Source organism: Saccopteryx bilineata, chromosome 12, assembly GCF_036850765.1.
Source record: "Saccopteryx bilineata isolate mSacBil1 chromosome 12, mSacBil1_pri_phased_curated, whole genome shotgun sequence".
Lineage (NCBI taxonomy): Eukaryota > Metazoa > Chordata > Mammalia > Chiroptera > Emballonuridae > Saccopteryx > Saccopteryx bilineata.
Window position 1 is genome coordinate 39,443,891 of NC_089501.1, and position 18,570 is coordinate 39,462,460.

Below are 18,570 nucleotides of genomic sequence, written 5' to 3' on the forward strand. Positions count from 1 at the left end.
TTGGCTGTAAGCTCACAGTCTGCCCAACCCCCCCACCTCACTTGCCTGATTAGGTTGCAAAAGGCTGTTAAGCTGTGGTGCTGGATTGTTTACACTGTCTCCCATGTTCTCCAGAAAGACTGGAGGCAAGTTTCTTCTATCCTTTGTTTGGTGTAAGGTTAAGATGATATGTATGGTGGGGGTTTTCTGTACTCAACACAAGAGTCAAAACAGAGGAATTCTTCAATGTATTGATGAGGAAATGAGAGTTTGCCTTTCAAATATATGCCCAAACATTGAAGAAATCACTAGGACTCATCAGGCTCATGTTTCTCATAAACACAAGAATGGAAAAACTTAACACATTTGTGCCGGGACCTGCCGCATTTAATTTACTAAATCTTACTAAGAATGTATCTATCTATATAAAATAACGTTTTTGTCTTTTTTAAATTTTTTAACCCCTCTTTTTTACAAATTCTAAAAAGCATAACTCAAAAAATGTAACATAAAAATGTTTTTTAATGTCAGAATAAATTTAATTTTGTCATATTTATTTTGTTTAATTACCATAAAAGCATGCTTGGACTTTATATATTTTTCTTTAATATTTGACTCAATTATTATATTTCTCAGAAATTAGTATATAGTGCACCTACAATCATTTGTAGGATTTTAAATGCGCCCTGACTTCAAAAAGTTTGAGAACCACTGAGTTAAAACATCATCCTGAAGCACAGAGATTGCTGGTTCGATCCCCAGTCAGGGCACATACAGAAACAGGTTGATGTTCCTTTCTCTCTCTCTCTCTCTCTCTCTCTCTCTCTTTCTCTCTCCCTTCCTCTGTATCTAAAAATAATAAAATTAACATTAAAAATGAAAGAAATGGTCTCTCATTGGAATAGTGTAAAGCTATTTCTTTCTTTCTTAAAATTGAATTTATTAGGGTGACACTATTTAACATAATTATACAGATTTCAAGCTCCAATTCTATTGAATATATCACATCTCTGTACACTGTATTATGTGTTTATCACCCCAAGTCAAGTCTTTGTCCATCACCATTTATGCCCCCATCCCCTCCTCCATTTCTTCCCCCTCCTGGCAATCACCACACTGTTGTCTGTGTTCATGATTTTTTTTTGTCCTTTTTTGCTATATTCCTCCATTTCCTTTGCCAGCCCCCCATCCATTCCTACTCCTGATAGATGTTAGCCTATTTTCTATGTATAAGTCTGTCTCTGTTTTGCTTGTTATATGAGTGGTACACTTACACAATGAAATACTACATGGCCATAAAGAGAGAGAGAGAGAGAGAGAGAGAGAGAGAGGAAATCTTATCCTTTGCAACAGCATGGATGGACCAGGAGAATATTATGCTAAGTGAAATAAGCCAGTCAGAACAAGACAAGTACCATATGATTTCACTCATATGTGGACTCTGATGAACAAAGTGAACTAAAGCTATTTCCTCATGTTCATTAATTAATACATTTTGTGTTTAAATATACTGTAAAGGCTTCCCAAATAGAGATTCCACACCTAAGATCACTGACTACAACAAGTGCAGTAGTAGCATAGAACTGCATTGACAGAGACCAACATCAATAAAGACAGCACATTTTTAAGTATTCAGCAGTTATATGCCCTCAGTATATAAATTTTTCAGTCAGTTTTCTTACTTTTGATCCTAGCTATCTCTTGCTGAATTAACTCACATGCATATTATATGTATCTTTTGCATCTTGCATTTATAATTATTAACAAATATATTTTAATTCACAGCATTCATAAAAATGAAATATTTTCAGCTCTATAATTAAAGTTCTTATTTTGCCTTAATTTGTTTCTCCTAATTCACATGTTGTGTATAAAGTGACTTCAGGCTGTATATTCTTTGGTCAAACGTACTATTAAAATAAGTCATGAAATTATGGTGTGGGTTTAACATAAATTATTAAATGTGAGTAGAAAAGTTATATCTTTAAGGTGCAATTATTTTTTAATGGTTTACCCTCAAGAAAATAGATATTCAGAAATATTTTAGATACTGTTTTAAATTCATATAACAGATTAAGATTCTTGTAATTTCAGGGGTCGGACTGGAAAAATCAGAGTGCAGAGTCTGAAGATTGGATTGATGTCTCTCTCTAAAGGTCTCTTAGAAGAAAAATACAGATGTATGTAAGACCTTTCCTATACCGGTACTGTTTTTAGTAATGAGAATTATAATGTATTGGAGACTTACTTCATATAATTTGCTAGTAATAATAGTTCCCATTTTTTTAACCATTCCAGGCTAGACTAATGAAAAGCTAACTACAGAATAAAGAGGTGGGGTGCCTTGTTGGAGTGAGAACCAATTACAAATTATATCTTTTAATTCATAGAAAAATCACCCATAATACTGTAGGCATTGTGATTTCCATTTTTCAGTTGAAAAAGTTAAGGCTGAGCTAGGTGAAAAATTTAGTCGAAGTCTATAGGGACAGTAATTGTAGGACAAGAATTAGATCATAGAGTTTTCTGACTCTAAAAGCCTAACCCTTTTCTATTTCTGTTTACTTCCAATGTTTAAAAAAATGCCTGAAATGAAAGTTTCTGATATTTCATTTAACCCATGAGGTATGCGGTTTTAGGACTTAATTGAATAAGAATTCTCTTGGGTTGAAATCTTTACATCTTTCCGGGGAGACTTGAGATTCAGGAAGTGTTCTGAGGTTTTTTTAATATTTTACTTTGCGGTCCTTAGCATCTCTGATTCCACTTTTGATTTCTTGAGTGATCTCAGAGCACTTCCTCGTTATTACTTCCTTTGCTAGAATTAATATTCAAGACAATTTGCTGTCCACACTCAATGGCAAAGGTGCTATTTTAGGTTATTTGGGTCTGTCTGAACATTGATTTTGCAATGGCTCATGTAGTGTCTTACTCTACTGACACCTCCCTCTCTTTTCACGCCTTCCAGAGAATATCTCCTGACTCAGTTCTAACAGCACCCTGGCCTTCCTGCTTATAGCTGGTGGCTCCTTTGCCTCATCAAAAACACATTTACAAAGATCCTTTTCAACAGCATCTTGTCTGTGCTAATTTATTGGAACTTAGGTTTTAGATTGTGTCTTTTCTCAGACCCATTCCCACATTCTGACACTCCTTTCTTTTCTATCATATCAAAAATAGGAACTTTTATAAAAATTTAGAAAGATATCAAAATTTCTGACATAAATTTTGTCTTTTCTCTTGTGTTTTGTGTGTAGTTTTACCTTAATAGTGATGTAGCAGTATAACTCTGCCTCAAAAGAGGAAAGTTGAGCATGATTGATCTTGTTGACAATGTGCACTCGTCTGTACAAATTTTTATACATATGTATCAACTCTATTTAACTAAGAGTCCTCTTCCCAGGAACTGGTTTGCAATGAGCATCATAGTAAGAATATAGACAAATATTTTCTGGCTAATAATAGTCTCAGTTTTGACAAATGAAAAGAAATAAGTAGAACTCTAACCAAATCCAAGCGAACAAATTATAATAAAAGTGAAATTTATCTTAATTGAATTTGCTTTCCCTAGGTATGCTAAAATTAAAGTCATATTTCATTATAATTACTGCATCGATATCACTGAAACACTGGTTCAGTTGTCTGAAAATTCAGTGTTAACAGTGTTAGATCTAGCATTATTCCCTTAAAATAAAGGGACAGTGGTGTTTTTTGAAAATAGTTTTTAGGATCCAATAAATATTTACTCCCCTTTCTTCTGTTCTTGGAAACTTCACATGAAAGCATTTAGTTGCATGATTATGAATATTCAGAACTTGGATATTTCTTTCCAAAAAGTATAATTTTCCATAACAAAGTGGGTTGTTTTTACATGAAATTTCTCACTGCTCTTAAAGAAATTTATTTAAGCATATCAGCTTTATTGCTGAAAACAAGATAATATTTTTAATCTTCAAAATATTTTAAGTGGTGAATAAAAGATAAGCCAATGCTGAAGAGAAGGGTTTTAATTTTATTGAATCAAGAAAGTTAGAAATTAGTGGGTTTCATTTCATGAATAAAGAAGCCTAAGAACTATGTGAGAGTGAGCATGAGTTTTGTGAATGCGTCCTTAAAATTTGAACAAATGTATTTTATTACATGAAATGAACTAATACAAAAATAATTTTTATAGCTACTAAGAAATGAGACTGGGACTAAAAAATCCCTAAAAATAAATGGTACCTCCTTGTACTTTTCAATGTTTCTTATATAAAATAGATTTAAATATAGAAATCTTTAAAAGAAGTAAATATGTTTATATTTAATAAAATATTAAATTTAGGAGTGAACACAAAAAGTTAGCAAACAAATTTATTAAAATTTAAAGATTTGTTTCTTAAGGAACATTTATTCCTTTGACAAGTCATGAAGGAAGCTTCCTTTTGGCTCAGTGTCTTTCTTAATATGAAGGGAAATTCTTATTGAAACCACTGAATGAAACCCACATGCATTTATTTATTGTGCCATTTGAAAAGGAAATGTATGGTTATTTGTCTACCTACATGTAGTGACATACAACAGTAGGTTGTTTTTAGAAGAATGTGGGTAACCAGTTCCTGATTATAGGCACACAGAATATCAAGGTGGTCAGAATTCAGGATTTGACTAATTGATTCAAGTCCCCATGACTTTTCTTTTTTGACTTACATCGTTCAATCCCCAGAACCAGAGATCTACAAGAACTCTGGGGGCAGGTGTAAGTTAACCCCTTGCCTCTTCTCCTTGTAGATCTCTTTAAGGAAGTGGCAGGACCGACAGAAATGTGTGACCAGAGGCAGCTTGGCCTCTTACTTCACGATGCCATCCAGATCCCCCGGCAGCTGGGAGAAGTAGCAGCTTTTGGAGGCAGTAATATTGAACCCAGTGTCCGCAGCTGTTTCCAACAGGTAAACAGAGGATCACCGGTATGTAGGGTGTATTGAGGAAGAGTTTTGAGGATGTTCCAAGGGATGGAATGGAGAATTTGGTTTGGAGGCAAATGGTGGAGGACATTGAGTACCATCCAGTAAATTTGTATTTTGTTTCTTAAGGCATATTTGATTCAAGGAATAACTGCCACCTCAAGGGGACTGACTGCTTCCCAATGTATAAAATCCAGCATCTTTACCATGTGATATCAGATTGCTGTGATTTGGCCCTGCCTTTGCCCTGGCCTCATCTTTTGTCACTTGTCCTCTTGCTTCCTGCTTTCAACCCACACTGTTTTAGTGCCTCTGTTCTTGCCTTAGTGCCTTTGGACACGTGCCTTCTGTTCAGAATAGTCTTCCATGCCCTCCCTTCTCCTCTCCTTTTTCATTCTTTAGATCATCTTTAATCTCACATCCTCTGAAAACCCTTGTCTGACCCCGTTCAGAGGAGGTTACTTTCCCACTGTTCGCGCCTAAATCTCCTCTGCGTTGTTACGATGCTCAGTGCAATCATAACTACAGACTACATTGTGTAATTGCGTATTTAGTTCTTTCCTTCCATCAAAACCCAAGCTTCACGAACATGCACAATATTTATCCTTTTATTATTGTATCCCCGTGCACAGTGCCTTCATCATCACAACTGCTTAATAAATATTTGCGAAATAAATTAATGAGTCTGATTTCCTTGGAGGCAAGATTTTAAAAATATATAAATTTAAAATGCTACCAAATAAGGTCTTTTCTTTGAGAACTTACGTTCAAAAGAATGATATCTGAAGTTTTATCCTGGTCTAAGTTACTAATGTTACGCTGGAAAAGCATTTTAGTTTCTTATATTGCTTACTATATATAAAGCACTTTGGGACTGTTCCTACTGATATTGTACATTTGCATAAAGTACAAGTCGACAGATATTTTCTCAAAGCATATTCAGCGATTTATCATTGCAGAGAAAAAAATGCTCATACCATCTCTTTAAGGCAAATTGATGTTACAGGTTATTACATTTTATAATAGTCTTTTTCTTGTTTTAGGTATACAAAAAGTACCAATTGAAAATTCTAAATATAATTTCCCATGTGCTGGTTCATTGAATGACCTTGACAATGGCAGAAGAAAGATGTTGGTACAAATTTAACTTTGCACATATAAACATAAATTAGTATTAAGATTTGCATGGGGACTAAGATGTTTCATACATTTTGTTATAAATGTTGAAATCTTGCCAAGTACATTCATAGTAATATGCCCCGAGGTGATGTTGTAACAGACTGGAGCAGGCCACAATAATAGCAGTTTGTATGTACCATTTATAACGGCCTTCAAGTTTGGAAAGTAATCAGTGAGTTTTCACTTTCACAAATTTTTACTGTCTTAAATGAGTGAACTTTACGGGATTAAAGTATATATGTGAAAAGAGTCCCTAGAATTGTATAGTTTTTGGTTTGGCTTTTTAAAAATATGAATATATGACAGAATTGGGACTTTATTCTTCCTCCTATATGCCAATTTCTGCTTTTTCTCTTTTTAAATTCCAAAATTTTCTTTCCTTGAAGAACCTTAAATATTTCATGATTTGGCTGACCCGGAAAGAACTACATAACTTTTCTTTTAGTTATGCACAGATTTTCAGAAGATGATGAAGCAACAGCACTTCCTGCAATTTAAATGAAGACGTTCCCCTCCTTTTCAATGTGTTTGTTTCCTCACCAGAATAACAACAAGCCTGAGATAAGTGTGAAAGAGTTCATCGACTGGATGCGTCTAGAACCACAGTCCGTGGTTTGGCTGCCAGTTTTACATCGAGTGGCAGCAGCTGAGACCGCAAAACATCAGGCCAAATGCAACATTTGTAAAGAATGTCCGATTGTTGGATTCAGGTAAGATCCACCACCCGTGATGACAGGAGACGATTCTTTGTTCTAAATGTCACCTCATCTGTTCCATTTTTTCCCACTGAGGGGATTGAATAAATTCTCAGCTTATTCTATCCATCTAAAAATGGCTTATCTTCTTACAGCCAGTACATGAAGCTTGTGATATTGTTAGTATCAATATTATTTTGCTCCAGAACCAGACTTTTCCAAATTTCTATTACATATTTCACGGAAATATTCATGCATGATAATTGTAGAACACTTTATACAAATATAGCCCTGATGGAATTTGGTGATGTTCTGAGGTCGTTGGGGTCAAACTTGGCAAACAGAGAGCAAAATTGACATAAAAACTGGGTAGTAATCGAATTACTTTGTTTTACTTCTGCCAAGTTGGGTATGAAGTAGATTGACCCCATTCACCCTCACACAAGGAGCACTGCTCAATACCCTGAACACCGTACTATAGTGTATTCCATGTGTCAGATTTGTCAGTTTGTGGCCCCGAAGCAGAGAGTGCAGGGTTTATGGTTGTCCCCAAGATGAAGTGTCTCGGCCATCATGATACTTTTGCCTCTTTGTCTTATGTAAGTACATATTAGAATATATATTCGCCTTCCAAGAGGACTTTAGAAAAGAACCCCAGTTTTATTTGGAAATCAATTATGAAGAAAGTGGCACTCAAGGTTCCATGGGGACCTTGCATGCAGACCTGAAGAGGACTTAACTGAGATGATGATTTCACTGAGGGCAAGTCAAGCAGGACAGCCAGGATAGGTTTGGTTGTATGTGGGATCGGTATCAGGATGCTGAACTCAACAAAATTTTGCTTTCATTTGACGGACTTTACCAGCATAGTTTGTATGAAGAGTATCAGTGCATTTTCTGTGCATGGCCAACTAAGACATTGCATGTGAATTTCCTGCTCTTGCAGTAAGGCATGTTGGGGAGCCAGTCTGAGAGGTTACAAGTTTTGCGTGCCTTGGGACCAGAGAGGCTGTAATGTCTAAGAGGACAGAAAGGTACACAGCATGAGTGAGGTGAGCCTGGCAGCCAGGGTAATGGGTGGGAGCCAGTGGAAGTCAGAGGGCAAACACTGGAATGAAGAAGATGGGAAAGTTAGTTTAAAGGCAGCAGGTTTCTTGGAGAGGCTAAGTGTAAGGCACCTGGTGGAGAGACGGACACAGAGGAAAAGAACAGCTGGAATGCAGCATGCTCAGGATACCAGCGGGGAGATAATCCGAATGTGATACAACCATCAGCGCTAATAATGCTGCTGTTCATCAAGCTTACTATATGCCGGGTGCTGTGCTCAAACACGTTGCATTTGTTATTTCATTTACTCTCCATAAAAACCCGGCAAGATTGGTAGGATTAGCTCTGCTTTACACATAATAGAACTAAGACTCAGAGCTTAGGCAACTTGCCCAAAACCCAATATCCAGTAAGTGAGACAAATCTGGGATTCAAATTCAATCTTTCGACTGGAGTTCATGCTCTCAGTTAGTATGGCATTCTTTTTACAAAAGAATATTAAGTTTTTAGAAGAAGTAAGATTTGACATTAAGAAGCAATTAGATGGTACTGAACAGAATGACTGTTTTAGGACATTGATTAGACCAAAAAATACTGTGCTGTATATAAAAAGTAATGTGAAACCACAGGAAACCACAGATGAATTGATTTGGGGAGATTGGGCTGTATAAAATCTGCTATATATAGCCATTACTTTGGCCCAGAGTTGTGTGAGGGACCCAGTTTCTTAGTGGCTGTGGATACGGAGAGTGAAGGACAGAAGACTCTAAAAAGTATTAGCATTTGATTGTATGTTTAATGCTTTCTTTCTTAAGTAGGAAAAAGACCTGAAATAACGGTAGCATAACATTATGATTTAACAAAGCTGAGTTGTGGGTACATGGATGTTTATTATGCTATGCTCTCTACTTTTGAATAAACTTGAAATATTTCATAAGAGAAAAATAAAAGAGCAGTTACAAAAGGTGAACTGTGTTAAATGTTGAATTTCAGGTGTTTAATGTAAAATGTATATATAGATGTCTCTAATAGGAAGATGTGGAGCTGACCAAATAGGTGGTCAGAGATTATAGTCTATTATAAGGTTATAGTAGGAGTGCTCAGGGAGGAGGTGTATTGAGACCTAGCTCTGGAGTCTGGCTGCTTAGGTTTGAATCCGAAATCTACTGTTTGTGTGATTTTGGATAAGTTACTTGGCCTTCCTGAATAGGACCATCTTTAACTATACGTCCTGTGAGCATTTCCTCCCAGGAATAGTTAATACATGAAAAGTGATGAGGACAGTACCTATCACAGAAAGAGCAAGCATTCAATAAACATCAGTGCTTTTTATTATTACCAGTAAGTAATAAACATCAGGGGATAGTAGCTCAGCCTGTAAGTGATATTGCACTGTTTATTGAAAAGCCTGAACAACGATGCTGCTCACCCAGTAGAAGGCAAGATTGGTAAGAGGAGTATAAAAAGGAGAGAAAGATGATCATGGTTCTTAAGAGAAGTAAAGAACCATAGTGTTATAGAAACCAGAGAGGGGACTTTAGAAAGATGGTAGAGATGTTACGTGCAGCAGGGAGATTCTAAACATTACAGGTGAAAACAGAGCGTTGATTCAGAAGTCATTGGTAATTTTAGAAAGAACTCTTTTCATGCCATAATAAGGATGGAAGACATGTTTCAGGCTCAGAAAAATGAATAGGTTAGTATCTACAAACAACTTGCTCAAGGAGTCTAGCTATAACTTGAAGGAAATAGGCCCTGGCCAGGTAGCTCTGAGCATCATCATGAAACACCAGGTTGCGGGTTCTATCCCCAGTAAGGGCACATGGGGAAACAACCAATGAATGCACAGTAGGTGGAACAATGAATGAGTGCTTCTCTCTCTTCCTCTATCTCCCTCCCTCCCTCTCTCTCTCTCTAAAAGCTATCAATTTAAAAAAATGGAAGAAAATGTCAATATTATCATTTTCCTTTTACTTGTATACATATTTCCCAGTTTTCTATTTTGAGGATGTATTCCATTTAAAATTTTTAACTTCTGAATGGAGGAGATATAGGTCTAGAGTCAATATCAACCCTGGTTTAAGGATGAGATCAAGAAAAGGTTCCTTCAGCCCTGGCCAGTTGGCTCAGTGGTAGAGCATCAGGCTGGTGTGCGGGAGTCCTGGGTTCGATTCCCAGCCAGGACACACAGGAGAAGTGCCCATCTGCTTCTCCACTCCCCTTCCTTCCTGTCTGTCTCTCTCTTCCCCTCCCACAGCCAGGCTCCATTGGAGCAGAGTTTGCCCGGGTGGCCTCTGCCTCAGGCACTAGAATGGCTCTGGTTGCAGCAGAGCGACACCCCAGATGGGCAGAGCATCGCCCCCTGGTGGGTATGCTGGGAGGATCCCAGTCGGGCGCATGTGGGAGTCTGTCTGACTGCCTCCCGGTTTCCAACTTCAGAAAAATACAAAAAAAAAAAAAAAAAAAAAAAGGTTCCTTCAAATTAATCAATAAAATAATTGCACAAAGGTTATCCATAGGAGGAATAATGTAATAAGAACTGCAATTAAAAAAATAGGGCCAAGATAGATAGGGTCTGATTAGCTCTCCTCTCTGGCTAGAAGAAAGAATGAAAAGCCATTTCCAGAGATCTTGGATTATGGCATTCATTGTGGAATAATTTTAACTTTGTCCAGGTTGACTCTACTACCACTATACATATTTCTTTTAGTTAGATATATATTTTTTATTTTCCCTGAACTTTTATATATACTACTAGAGTTTTCCTGTAATTACTTCCAAATTAAATTTTAATGAAATCAAGATTAGCAGAATGTTTTACAAGCTAGGAATTGTTTCGGTGAGGGTTATGCACAGCTGCTTAATGAAAGCATAAATAAATAAGAAGTTTGGGTTCTTTTCATGTAAAAAAAAAAAAAAAGAAAGAAAATGTTCTAAGAACGGAATCCAGAACTGAATGGTGGCTTTCCAGTCGTCTGGCTCCATTGTTCTTTTTTTCTGGTTTTATTGGGATGAAATTGACATATAACATCATGTAAAATTAAAGTGTATACTGTGTTGATTTGGTATGCTGTTCTTGCGAAGTGATTACCTCCATGGCATTAGAGGACACCTGCATCATGTCACATAATTATCATTGATTCCTTGTGGTGAGAACATTTAAAATCTCTCTTAGCAACTTTCAGGTACATATAATAATACAGTAGTATTAACTGCAGTAACCGTGCTACACATTAGATTCCTGGAACTTACTCCTCCTATAACCAGAAGTTTGTACTCTTTGACCAACATCTCCCTTTTCGTGGTTCTGGCTTTCTGCTCTGCCATCTGTGTCATGTGGTGTCCATCTTCAAGGTCATTTCATGCTGACAGAATGGCTCTTCTTGATGTCAGGACCATTTTCTAAGAAAGAGGAAGATGGACCATGCTTCTTCCCAATGGAGGCAGTCCCTTGAAATCCCAACTAGAAATCCCACCCAGTGACTTTGACTTGTAATGTACTGGATGCTACCGTCAGCAAGAGAGACTGGAAAATCTATTTTTAGCAGGGCGTACTGCCCACTAATATTACAAGGTTCAGGCACCCACAAAAAAAAAAGAGAGAGAGAATGGCTTTCTGCCATGCAGTGCTCAGAATAAATAAAACGCCATTTAGAAGACAAGATGTCAGTCATATGTGTCAAGCCATGCTGATAGGGCAAGAAATACTAGTGTAGGTGAACACTTTCAAAGCAGGCTGCTTCCCTGGCCAAATAGAATGGATGTGGTTGGTATATGCTGATTGATTTTCTTGAGATCAATTTGCAAGTGATTTTTGCAGATCATTTTAGAAGCTACACAGCACTTAATGGTTTACAATATTAACTTCATATAACCTTTACATTTTGTTCCCATTTTCATTCTGTTAGTCCTGTTCTTTAATTTTCTTCTTTTCTGTCAATACATATATATTTATGTTCTCAGTTGCTACCTGCCACTATGGCCGATGGAGGATCTGGGAGATGTTTTCCACTCTAACTCATAGAAATAAATCTAGAGTTTCATTTCTCTGCATAAGAGTCTGAAAATAAAGGGCAATGCACAGTGTGTAACTAGGCATTGGCTACAAAATTTCTCATTTGTGGCCAATATACTATTTGTGGTAATTTGGATGAATGAAATTCCTTCCACAAATGATTGATTTGGACTAAATATAGGCATGCAGGCCAATGGATTTTCTTCTTTCTCTCTAGGTATAGGAGCCTAAAGCATTTTAACTATGATGTCTGCCAGAGCTGCTTTTTTTCGGGTCGCACAGCAAAAGGTCACAAATTACATTACCCAATGGTGGAATATTGTATACCTGTGAGTACTGAGCCATTGTTTGTTTGTATGTTTGTTTTAATATATTGCTTTTGAATTAGCTAGCATCTAAAATTATTCAGTTTAGACAAATTTGGGGGGGGGCAATTACTTTTTAAGATTGCTTAATGATACTTTTATGTTGTTTTCTTTTAAGTAAATATATCTATGTTGTAGAACTATGTATGTACTATGTTCATACATAGTATCTATATATGAACACAATCATACTTTTTTCAGAAAAAATAAATTTTATTTACATCTGTATTTTGATTGTAAACAACATTCTTGGCAGTGAACTCTTTTAAGAGCTTATGCTGACATGCATTGAAAACGATAGCTATGTAATGGGAAATCATTGTTTTTTAAGACATCTTTAAAATGTATTTTCATAATTATATATTTATGTTAACATAAATATAAAAAATGAAGAGAGTAAAAATATCTGTAAATCTGGCTTCTGAATGAGCTACCTTCCAATATTTTTCTATGTCTCCAATTTTAAGGTTTTATTTATTTTTGATTTATGTAATTTTGATCCTGCAGTTTGTAGTGAACATGTTGTATAAGTTTTCCCCTCTGTTGTCACACAGTATAATTTTTCTATGTTACAGATTATTTAATTGAGTGAATTACTCAAATATATCTAAGCATTGCCGGAAATGTGGACATTTAGCTTATTTTTAATTTTCTGATATTATAAACAGCACTCATAAATATGGTTATGAAGATAGCTCTTTCCATATTTTACATAAATAACACTTATGTAAAATAATGTACTAGCAATGGACAGTGTGGGTCAGTGAATATGAGTATTGTCATGGCCAAAATACTTCCTGACAAGTTATTTTCCAAAAGAGTTTTATGCCATATTATTATCACATTTTGTTAATGTCAACAGTTCACTAGCACTGGATATTAATTCATAATGTTCCTTTGATCTAAAGCTCTGCTTTCTGGAGTTATCTTCGTTTTCTGTCAACAGCTTTTTTTAGCCTCCTTCCAAATAGTGAACCAAAATGTATTTCATAGAGCTATGCATTTCTTTGGTTTAGGGAATTGAGTTACTTTTTGGATCAAAAATAAACAGAAAGGAAGCAATTCTTATAAAATATACACATATAAATCTCATTCACGTTCTTAGGTATCTTCTCAAATAAATAGGTATCCTATATGTGGAGTGGAAACCTCTAGACACTGGTGCAGAATTATAGTAGATAAAACACCCTTAGTGCACAATAACTTCAGCAGGAAAAAAAATCCCTCCAAATGTATAAAGCACCATTTATTATTATGATTAACAAATTTATTTACTCAACAAAAAATACAGTGCTAACCATGTGTCAGACATTGTTCCCAGCTAATAACTCATAGGAATACTATCAAAATAGACAAGATTACTGACTCTCCTGCTACTTTTCATTTAGGAGGAGGGGATCTTTGACAATGAACAAGAAAACAAATGAGATCATTACAGATTATAGTAAGCGCCTTTAAAGAAATAAATGGGTAATGAGACACAAGGTTAGAAGAGGCACTTTAGATAAAGAAATCAAGGGAAATCCTTCTGAGTCGTTAATGTATTTTTGAGTGCAGATTGAAGGATGAGAAGGAAGCAGCTGTGTGGAGAACTAGCGCAGGGAAGAGACAACATATGAAAGGGTCGGGAGGTGGAAGAGAGGTTGGCATGACTGGAGCGCAGGAGAGAGAGGAGCATATTCCACAGGCAGAGTAGAGTAGGCAGCACTGGCTATCTACTTTGAAATGACCAGAGTGAAGTAAAAATGTGGGGCCCCTTGTTAAAAAATTACTGTGATTTTTCAAGCTGGCAGAAGCAGAGCACAAAGCCAATTCAGAGCTTTTCTGAGCATGGGACCTTGGGCAGCTACACAGGTCACACGGCCATGAAGCTGGCCCTGGGGGTGGGAAAGAAGTGGAACTGACTTGAGCAAAAGAAATTAAAGTGAACTTTACAAAGAGTGAATCTCTCCCATTGCTAAAGGGAGACTAGTAGGGGATATGATTGAAAAGAAAGGCAAGTATCAGATTGTGCAGAACTCTGAGGTCATTGTAAGGGATTTGGATTGGGGAGGGATATGGTATTTTATTTCTTATTATTCAGTGAGAGGAAAGGAGGCAGAGATGAATTCCCACATGCACCCAGTCTGGGATCCACCTGCAAGCCCACTAAGTGGCAACGCTCTGCCCATTAGGGTCATTGCTCTGTTGCTTATCAACTAAACTCTTTAGTGCCTGAAGTGAAGGCCATGGAGCCATCCTGAGCACCTGGGGCCAACTCTCTCCAATCAAGCCATGGCTGTAGGAGGAGAACAGAGAGAGATAGAGAGAGACAAGCAAGAGGGGGAAGGGTGGAGAAGCAGATGGGCGCTTCTCCTGTGTGCCCTGACTGGAAATTGAACCCAAGACATCCACATGCCGGGTCAACACTCTACCACTGAGCTAACTGGCCAAGGTCAAAATATAGTATTAATATTTATATGATCATAGCTAGAAATTTAGGAAATAGTATAAAGAACTAATGCCAAATGGGAAAAAATGTAAAGTAATTATATGATGAAGTATAACAATAACTTCATATTCAAAGATGTATAAAGTAAGCAAAGATGTATTTTTTTGGTCTTAAAACAATAATCCATAATTATTTTGCAAAATACCCATGGAATTTGAAAGCTCTGTGTCTTCCATATCAGTTATTGGCCAGTGTGAGCATACGTGAGTATCACTGATACACTGGTGAATTCTACTCTCCAGCTATCATTTTTGAATTAAATTTGTAAATTACCTAAAACTCTTCATGTTACATTGTCTTCCAAAAGTCATTGTCATTATATCTAAGATTATAGTTTATTCTGTATTATACAGTTTGGCTTCTTTTCTGCAGACAAGGTTTGGAAAGTGCTTTGTTTCTTTCTAAAGATTTCATAGTGATCTTAATCAGCAACTGCTCATAAATCAGCTCTTATGACTGGTTAGTTTCTGCATTTAACCCCACAGCTTTTGCTAAAATGAAATACATGTTGAGTCTTTGAAAGTTGTGGTCTTGAATTTAATAGTAACAAATTACTTGATTTAACACCTTTTTTCCTTTGAAGTGAGATTTATTTATGGTGCATCCATCTTTTCCCCAACATTCCTTAACTTCATTTGATGTCCACCTTAGAAAATGAACTTAAATGTAAAATTTCAGTGCAATGAAAATAAACACTTCTTGAGTACTCAGACCTTTCCCTACAGACCTTCCTGCTTGAATTTCTCATAGCATATCTCCATTTGTAGTTAGGAAAGTGCTCTCATCACGTTACTGACTTGATTTCTTTCCCCTTAAAGTTCCTTTTTTTTAGCTGAATCACAGTGTTTCTATGTTAAAAATTTTTGAAGATAATTCACCTTATCTTAAACCCTCAAAGCTCCAAAAGTAGTTCTTGGAACATAATCAGCTTATTATCTGTGGCAATGTCTTTAGATGTAGGAAGACTAATAGTGTATAAATTAGCTATCATGATTTATGAAGGCATTTTATGAAATTGATAATAAGGCATTTATATATAGAAATGAAGTGGAATTTTTCTCTCTGAAAAACAATGTTTTAAACTTACTTTCCCTGCATGACCTGTGGTGGTGCAGTGGATAAAGTGTCAGCCTGAAACACTGAGGTTGCTGGTTCAAAACCCTAGGCTTGCCTGATCAAGGCACATACGGGAGTTGACACTTCCTACTCCTCCCCCCACAACTCTCTAAAATAAATAAATATATAAGTAAATAATCTTTAAACTTACTTTCCCTGTTCATTCTATAACCCAAATTTGTACCTTTAAAAATTCCTTCATTAAGCTCAATAAGAGTTTAAAATAGACAATATGACATAGACTATGTTTAATGCCTGTCACCGTTCTCTCTGTACTTATTCAAATCCCACCTTTTCACAAAAATAGCTCAACTCTTTGTGTCTGAAATCTTCCCAAACTCCGCTAGTTTCCCCCGACCAAAACATGTTATTCTGTGATTTCTAACAACAGTCCTTCTTCCCAATATTGAGTCTGTGTTATCTTGTATTGTTGTGTGTGTGTATGGGGGGGTCACTTTTGCCTCCTCAATTGTCTTTTTAATTCCTTGAGGACTCTTTTCTTACTATACTTGGTTAATTCTGGTCCATAAAACCTAAATGAGCTCATGTCTGCTCTTATGAATACTAAGTATGGAATATTAAAGCTGGAAAGGATCTAAGAGGTCATCTAACTCATTCTCATTTTAAAGAAAAGACTAAATCTTACAGAAGGTAAATGATTTGTTCAAAGTTAGTGGCATGGATTATGATTTAACTCCATTAGGAAAATATATGCACAATTTAGCACATAAGCAAACAGTGCTTTCTGTATGCTTGCTAGACTATTATATTTGCTGGGGTCCTGTTTTATATCAGACGTTATTGGGAACTGGATGATTTGTTAACCAGTGTCATCCCAATAAATTCAATAAAAAGGAAAAAAGGACTAACAAAAAAATAATTAAAAGAGTTTTTTGCAATTGCTGACAGAGTTGGATAGGTTTAAATATGATGGATAGTGGGAAATGTTTGGAATTGGTACTGAGGGCAAGCAGGAGTTACCAGGAATTGAGGAAATTGATTGCTGTTCCGCCCCAAGAGTGCAGCTGAGGTTAATGGGCAAGGATTCGCAGTCTGTGACTCTGTTATTGCTCAGCTGCACTGGAATGAAAAGATGGCAGGTACAGGTGAAGGCCAAGGGAAGAACGGATTCAAAGGTGTTAGTGATACAGGGATGAATCTGGGCGATCCTCATGCTGAAGAAATCCCAAAGGGGAGCAAAAATGGTATTTGTATTAAAAATGTAGGAGCAAGGATTGCAAGGTTCCAATCAGTGAAAGATTCCTCCAAGATAGAGATTTGTAACTGAAGAAGTGTGGAATTATGACAAGGCCTGAAGTGTGGCCATGTCCTAGTGTGTGATTGAAACAGAGCATACAGGTTTATAGAGATGGCCTTTGGAAGATCATCCATTTCTAGAAGTGACAGATGACACTGTGTCTGGTCAACGACAATCGAAGGGGAGCAGGCAGGCACATTGGTTTTGGTGGGTGATCTGGATGAGACAAAGGGGAGATGGTGTATACTTTCTTTCTTGGCGTTTGTGAGGGAGAGATTATCCGGCTCATGATGGAGATGATTGTATGGGAGAGGGTGTTATTATGGGAGCATTAGGGGTCATTGAAGGAACAAAGTGAAATTTCAGCTATGACCAAGGTTTAGGGAAACGTGTTCTTAAGTAGAAGAACACATGGCCCCAATAGCAGGGACAGAAAGGTAAACTGACTGTCCCTGCTATTGGGGCCATGTGTTCTTCTACTTAAGAACACTTTCCTCATCTACGCAGGAAAAAGGAGAAATGGGGAAAGGCAATGGAGTCCTTCCCGGGTCAATGCATGTGTCAGGAACTGAAGGTCTGGTCAGCATAGGATGGCAGTCGGAGAGACAGGGTAGCCTAGTTAGCTCAGGGAGAAGGGATGGGATAGTTGCAAAATTTTATTGCCAGAAATTGTCAGCAACATTAGCTACTCCCAGCATTCACATCGTTGGGGCAGATTCATTGTAAAATTTGCTGCTTAGAAGTTTGTTATCGACAGGAGTAGTTTGTACAAATTGTTATGTTAAGATTTTGGTGGGAAGAAAGGAGGACAGGAAAAAAATACCTCGATGGGAACCAAGTTAGTAACACCTAAGCAGATCTGTATTGCATCTTTAAAGCAAATGCATGTTCCTTTTAAAGCAGCAGGTTCAAGCATATTGTTGTAGATATCTGTTAATATGTGGAAAAATAAACCAAGTATTTTTAGGATTTTCAGAAACTATAGAAAAATCACTTCTCTACTGAACAAAAATAAAAGAGATTTTTATTTTTAAAGTTTAAAGTCAAGTCATATTTTTTAAAAAACTGTATGATTTTTAGAGAAAAACTAGAAATAGTTGTGTTTTCCACTTCCGTCCACCTGTTAGCATCAATGTATCCATCAGACTAGAAATCAAGTGTAAAAATTGTTGATTCATCCTTTGCAGAGCTCTCCATTGAGTCAGTGTCCTTTGTATTTGGCAGTCTAGCTTCCTTGGATGAGACTTGAGGTGTTTACCAATATGCTAAAAGCACAGCACCATTGCAGTTTCTCTGACCTCTCCATCCACACGTGGTTTTCCACCTCCTTACCCACCTTACATTGTTTTCTCCATAAGTTGGATTCATTTAGACCAGGGGTCTCAAACTCAACTCAGCATGTGGGCCGCAGAGCAAGATCACAGCCGTTCGGCGGGCCGCACTAGGTCTACAAAAGGCAACTGTTACACAACACTTTTCTCA

General features: G+C 36.8%; 1 protein-coding gene across 7 annotated transcripts in view; it reads left to right on the plus strand.

The window, feature by feature from the left end:
• UTRN (utrophin) overlaps positions 1-18,570 on the plus strand; it is a 510,071-nt gene that overhangs the window by 450,124 nt on the left and 41,377 nt on the right. For all 7 annotated transcript variants that reach the window (XM_066248060.1, XM_066248061.1, XM_066248058.1 and 4 more), the window contains 4 exons: positions 2,074-2,159; positions 4,750-4,907; positions 6,645-6,811; positions 12,076-12,187. In XM_066248060.1, the coding sequence (XP_066104157.1) occupies positions 2,074-2,159; positions 4,750-4,907; positions 6,645-6,811; positions 12,076-12,187 (523 nt within the window). The remainder of the gene's footprint in view (positions 1-2,073; positions 2,160-4,749; positions 4,908-6,644; positions 6,812-12,075; positions 12,188-18,570) is intronic.